At 37.4% G+C, this 6644-nt stretch overlaps 1 protein-coding gene across 2 annotated transcripts; it reads right to left on the bottom strand.

Moving 5' to 3' along the window:
• Window positions 1-4989: 4989 nt before the first annotated feature.
• On the bottom strand, window positions 4990-6415 carry LOC121994446 (tau-tubulin kinase 1-like). 2 transcript variants are annotated; one of them, XR_006115720.1, is made up of 4 exons: window positions 5742-6415; window positions 5317-5566; window positions 5143-5208; window positions 4990-5070 (listed from the first exon to the last, which is right to left on the bottom strand). XR_006115720.1 is itself a non-coding variant. In XM_042548478.1 (3 exons), exons 1-3 carry the CDS (start codon window positions 6303-6305, stop codon window positions 5204-5206), a joined length of 819 nt encoding a protein of 272 aa, XP_042404412.1. In that variant the 5' UTR covers window positions 6306-6413; the 3' UTR covers window positions 4990-5203. The 2 variants fall into 2 exon arrangements, 1 of the variants encoding a protein (XP_042404412.1); XM_042548478.1 differs by having other exon boundaries at window positions 4990-5208; window positions 5742-6413.
• Between the last annotated feature and the right edge of the window lie 229 nt (window positions 6416-6644).

Genomic DNA, 6644 nt, shown 5'->3' with positions numbered 1-6644 from the left:
GGGGCGTTCTTTCTCCTTTTGAAGGGGAGAAGAGTTTTCCTCTTGGGGAGACTCACTTGGTCCAAATTTGCACCTCTTTCACACTTTGATCGACGATCCGAAGTTGTTTTTATCTTCTCCATCACCTCCGGAAGTAAAGGATTGGATCTGAAGACTCTTCAACATATCGTATAAGCCTTCTTTCTCCTTTCTCTTAGATTCAAGCTGAAGGTTGTAATTTCTATGTCTTTGGGTCTAATTTCTCTTATTATAGAGTAGATTCATTTTGTTCTAGGATTAATGGAGTAACTGTGATATGTGATTTATGCTAACTCTATGGATTTGACAATGTCCAATTCAAATGATATGCTTATGGCTTGTATCCATTTGATTGAATGAGTGTGTAGTATTTTTAAGCTTGAATGTCATGTTTGATGGAATGGATGTATTGATTGCTCGCCTTAGAGAGGGGATGCCATATGTTGTATAATCGTGGTAGCCCCATGACAAGGAGGTATCCTTTTAAAAGGACCTTTCGAGGGTGTCACCTTGAAAGGGAGAGTGATTCTCTATTGGAAGTGTCTAATTAGGCTTAATAGATTATCTCAAATCCTGTAGTAATAAGTGTCCTGTGTAATCTAATGATTGTATAGTCGGGGGCCCTAAGTGACATAAAGGTATCCCACCAACCGGGCTTCATAGTCTACCTTGATTGCTTAGTGGCATTGGATAGCAATTGGGATAATCAGATATGACCATCGCAAGGAAGTGTCAGTATTTAGTTAAACTTCCTACTTGTACATAAGGATTGAAGGTAGGAGATGGGCAATCCATAGGGCATTAATTAACGTCACAATGAAACTGAACCTATAGAACATTCCCCTTGACCAATTTCCTCACAACTATTCTCAACTCTCTCTTCTACTTCTCTCTCTTTCTCTTAGTGCAACATTTACAAACTTTTCGATCGTTTAGCTAACTTACTGTGGGAATTCACTAGTGCTTAACCAATCTATATGAGATCGATTACTTTTTATTACTGATGATGTAATCGTGTACTTGCGGTAGCATAACAAGGATCAGACACTAGGCAACAAAAGTCTTAGTGGATCAGGATGACCATATACCAAGCCTAAAAAATATCAGATGGATCTAGCAGAATAAACTTGTTGGCCAAGTAGACTGGATATCAAGTAAGGAAAGTCTTGGCGAGTCAATCAAACACTAAGAAGAAGGAAGTTCAAATAGGTTAGCTAGACCAGATGTTTGGTCAGTAAGTAAGATAAGTCCTAGAGAGGTCTTTCAGATTGAAAGGCGGTGAGGATGTGTCTCATTTAGGATAAAACACTCAGTCGATGATTCAACTAAGAAACCAACCAAAAATTATAAGTTGAGATCAGACAGTTTAACTGCTAGAATAAGCATGCATTATTAATATTGTTTTATGTTGCTAACTCTATTTTGTAGGAATTATATTATTGTTATACTAACTTTGTTTTGTAGGAAAATAGAGATATACGTTTACAAGATGGTTTGACCGATCAAATAGGTAGGTTCAATTGATCAATCACAGTGGATAAGAATGACCCGGACACAATTGAAGTTCAAAAATGAAACAAAGGGTTGGTCGACCAATCACTTGGATTAGTTAACCAAACCTATATAGAAAGAAAGGATTGGATGCGATCGGATTGAAACAACAAAGGAAGCTTTGGGATTTGGTCGACTGATTAAGAGGATCGATCGACCAATCAAGATGATTCTATAAGATTTGATCATATCAAGCAAGCAAGCAAGGAAATTTTAGATTTAGTCAACCGATTTGAAAGTTCAGTCGACTAATAAATATATAAATTAAGCACCGAATCTACGGGATCTGATTGAGTTCAGTTGACTGAATGTGGCATTTGCTTGGTTGAAAAAAGTATATAAAAAAAACCTCGAGATCCGAGGCTCAGTATTAATCTTTCTTCAATTCAATCACGCTCATTGTTATTCTACTATGTGAATCAAAGCCTTGCTCGTCCATGCTTCATTGACAACCAATTACCCATGCAGAGTTTCGATCATTCAAGTTGTTAGTAACTTTTATTTTGTGCATATTTCACTTGTAATAGAGAATAACAATTTGTATTTTTCTTTATATTATCATAATTTCTCCGCCTCCGAGAGATTATCGGAATGAGAAAGTTAGTTGATTATTTATTCAAAAACGATCCAAGAGATCGAAGACCTTAGGGTAGCTCTCACTAGACTATGAATTTAAGTAAATCCCTCTTATCTTATTTTTTATTTTTTCCATTGCACTTTAATTATTTTTTTTTAAAACGAAAAGAAAAGAAGCATATATAGTGTTCACTCTACCGTGACAACCATCTTCGGTTAAAAGAGAGATTGTTTTTGATTGTATCAATTGTTACACAATTTAATTGACATTAATTATGGAAGCACCAACTGTTCAGTCATTATTGATCAGAGATGGTTATTAAAAAAATAATAATCTTAATTAACCTCATTGACTATCCTAGAGGTTATCAGTCCGATTCTATGAAAATTTTCCACCGACCTTCAGAGTAAATCGGGAAGTGCATGGGATGACCAGCCCATCATCCTTTGATTGCGATCCCTATTTGGAGGATTTTTTTTTACAAATATACTGTAGCGGGGGATCAAACCACGAATATCTGGATGACAATCTGAATACTTTATCGCGATACCATAGCACTGGAGATACCAGAGATGATTACTAAGCAAAGAACTTAGGAGGTTGAGCTAGATGGGGGCTCGGTAGGCTAAGCCTAGATAGAGAACTCAGGTGGCGGAGTTAGATGGAGAGTACGGGAGGGAGTTCTCCGATTTAGATGGATAGACGTAGGAGGTCGAGATGGCTAGTGAGTTCAGAAGCCAAACCCTAAATAAGGAGTTTACTAAACTCATTCTTAGTATAAGCAGCGGCTTCTTCAAAGTAGACAAAGTGAGTATAGCCTACTGACTTGGAGTATGTAAGCGTAGTTTGCTGACCTGGAATGAATTAATATCCTTGGGTATGCGTGTGCGTTTATAGATATTGTACTTTGTTTTTCAAGTATGAAAGGTGATATTTTTAAGTGGCTGAATTTTTGATGTGTTGTAATCGTTTGATCCTTATAGGATTAATATTTTATTATTATTATAATAGACCTGTTCATAGGTCAGGTCTAAAGTAGACCTGACTTACTCGTTAACCCAATTTATTGAGTCGATTATCCATTGACTTAGTTCGACGGGCTAGAACCGTAATATGCCAATCTCTAGATTGTTAGGTTACCGTTCAAACCCAAAATCAACGATTTAATTGGTACTTTGAAGTTTGAACTATCGATTCATAGCCGGGTGATTAATATTTTTCTATGAACCTCCATGATGAGAAATATTTAGAGAGAATATTTCTCTAAATATCTCCTCTCAAATATTCTTCATTGGAGGAGATATATCATTTGACAAAAACTTTGGTAGCATGCAACAGTACCTATCAAAAGGTGGGCAAAGGTGATTTTTTTTTAAAAAAATTTTTGTTGGTAGGTAGAATTTGGGGATATTTGATAAGTGTGATACATAAATATTTGGTTTGAAAAATATTTAATAATAAAATTTGAAATATTTAAGGAATGAAATATTTAATTGATGATATAGATGTGGGACCATAAATATTTGAGAAAAGTATTTAGTGTTATTGTGGATACTCTAAGAGCATCCATAATAGAAGAGAATATTTCTCTCAAATATTTGTGACCTTACTTCCATATCACTCTTCAAATATGAAATATCTTATTTTTTAAATATGTCAAATTTCACAATCAAATATTTACCAACTAAATATGTGTTTACCCATTAAATCTCTCACTCTCAAATATCCCCAATTTCACAATCAAATACCTCACTCATCAAATATTTATAGTCCGAATCATTTTATTAATTTATATATAATTTTATATTTAAATAAATTAATTATATTTTTTAAATTTTTTAATTTAATATATTTCATCTATTATTTATCTATAAATATTTTGTACTTATTATTTAATATAATTATTATATTATATTAAGGTCGGCAACATTCATTTTTTTGATTTTTTTTTAAAACGTTGATTGAGTTTTTCAAAAAAAAAAAAAAAAGCAACAACAAAAAAAAATAACTTTCATGTTTTTTTATTTTCAAAGCGATTGAATTTTTAAAAACTACTGTTCCCATCAAAAGATGGGCCCAATTACATTCTACAAAAGAGAATACTAACTTATATTTAGAGAAATATTTTCTTTAAATATCTTCTATTTTTTTTTGAATGTTCTAAAATTAAATCTTAATTTTTTAACTTGTTTAAATTTTTTAAATGAGAATATCTCATTTAATAATATTCATAGCATTTTAATAGCCTTAATTGTGTGATTCAACATAAAACAAACCAATCTAATTACCTTGAATTTTTTTCATATAGACTATTTCGAAAAGAAGGTTCCAGAAGACAGTTGCAAAAGTCCATAGCAAACATGCAACGACACCAACGCAAAAATGCATCTAGACGATGGCTGTCACTACATCTCACTCGACTACCATTCAGTCAATCAACACCATTTTGAAGTCAACTCTCACTTTCGGTTTGACTTTTGAGATGGTAGAAACTAGAGTCGCATGCGTGAACACAACAACTTTCACAAAGTTTTTTTTGGTTAAAACTTAACAAATTTTTGCACATAGAGCAATTCGGACTTGGAGAGTTGTGGGGCCAGCTAAAATATGACTTCTTCAAAAAGCAAAGATAATTAAACGTATCCGACCTACCTGCTACGGAGCACTGGACCACATAATTAATTAACCTTCACGGCCACGCATCGTTCGTTGTGCTGGAAACCAAGCATCTCGTCCCCACATAACACTTACGTTTTGTTTTCCAAAAAAAGAAGTATAATTACATATATCAGGAAGAAAGACAAGCATTTGAAGGTTTGATTGAAGTTTATAGACTCAGTAAATGTTGATCAAATTTGTTCTACTTGCAGTGTCTTGTAAAACAGAACATTGGAGTACTTATGACCTCCGATCCGCTAATACAACTGCACAGAGAAAGCTTAAATCACAACTATAAAAGATGCTGAATAATTAGACACATCAGTATCACAGCGCACCGTCTGCTCATCGTCAACACAATACACTATCTATTCGGGTTAACAGTGTGTCCTCTGATCATCAATCTGCAACGAGTGGAATTTATAAACAATTAATTACCGATTGTTAATGAAATCGATTGAAAATTAATTGCTGCTAAACATTTTTCAATTGAGGATGAATGCTAAGCTTACATCGGTGAGCGGCAGACAGTGTCATGACACTGACACCTTGGCGATGATTGCCGTTGCCGACGCGAATGCCGAACAAGGTCGCGTTGGCAGAGGGTGGTGCAGGCGAGGGGATGGAATGGGCGACCCTCTTCCGATCCCTGAACGAACCGACTGGAGGAGTTAAGGATTGGATCTCGCCCGCCGCCGCCGTAGCAGACGCGACCGGATCCGACGCACGGCGAGACGACGAGCAACCCACGTCATCCTGTGACTGAATCATGAACGTTTTTGTGAATCAGAAACTGCGACAAGCTTAATGTGAGATAGTAGTATTACAAGGAAAAAATAAGAAAAAGAAAAATTAATATAGAACGTTGAGAGAAATCAGATTGAGATTAATTTTTGGAATTCAAAAGTTTGAATGTGCAGAAATCGTGAACAATTGCCTGGGAGACAACGAGATCGGCATTTTCCCGCATCCGCTTCAAGAAGCCACCGGAATTGCCTGCCGTCCTATCGGATTCCTCTTCCTCGTAGCCGCTGCTCGATGAGCTCGCAACAGGCGGTGGAGTCGGGGACCACGGCACCACCTGGTTGTCCCCTTCGTCGATGTCATCCTCCTCTTTCCCACTCTCGCTCTCTTCATCCTCTTCCTCCATCTCCTCCTCCTCTTCCTCCTCATCGCTATCTCCTGATCCTCCCTCCTCTTCCTCTTTCGCCTCCTCGACGCATCCGGTGCTACATCCCCGTTCGCCGCTTCCCTCAACTGAGCCCGGCGATGTAGCGGCGCACATCTGGCAAACGGAGACGGTGGCGCCGAGACGAGAACCCTCTGCCCTCCACGGCGTAGGCGACTGGCAGCTCCGGCACAGCAGACACCTGGAGTGGCGCGCAACGAGGAAGTTGGCGCCATGTACCTTGGCGTCGCACTCCCAGCACAGATTCGCCTGATCCGACTCGCAGTGGATCCTCGCCGGGCAATTGCAAAGCTCACATTTGTTCACCCCCATTTCTCCTCCTCCTCCTCCTCTCCGTCTATCCCCTTCTTGGCTCTCTTAATTGCTCCTCTGTTTGCTGCTACTGCTCCATTATTCTCCTTTATTTCTAATTTTACAATGTTCGAAGAAATTAAAAATTAAAATAAAAAAGAGAGAAAATGTAAATAAGTCGACAGCCGTCTATTTTTGCGACCTCCGCGACTTTTTTAGGACGACTCTTTACCCTACCAATGTCCTTCATGCGTACCATCTGGTCACCATTTGGTAAGCTTACCTACGGCAATCGGTCCGTGGGCGTCTGCCTATAAACGGATCGCCATGTAAAAAGGGTAAAAGACTGATATTTTCGAA

Source organism: Zingiber officinale, chromosome 6A, assembly GCF_018446385.1.
Source record: "Zingiber officinale cultivar Zhangliang chromosome 6A, Zo_v1.1, whole genome shotgun sequence".
NCBI lineage: Eukaryota > Viridiplantae > Streptophyta > Magnoliopsida > Zingiberales > Zingiberaceae > Zingiber > Zingiber officinale.
Note: the sequence above shows the minus strand (reverse complement) of the source record. Positions and strands in the feature narration are given on the sequence as shown.

Excerpts from the sequence above, each read along its gene's own strand:
- LOC121994446 (XM_042548478.1), bottom strand. The coding sequence starts at position 6,305 with ATGGGGGTGAACAAATGTGAGCTTTGCAATTGCCCGGCGAGGATCCAC. Across the intron at positions 5,567-5,741 it reads CCGATCTCGTTGTCTCCCAG|TCACAGGATGACGTGGGTTG; the intron begins GCAATTGTTCAC and ends TTCATGATTCAG.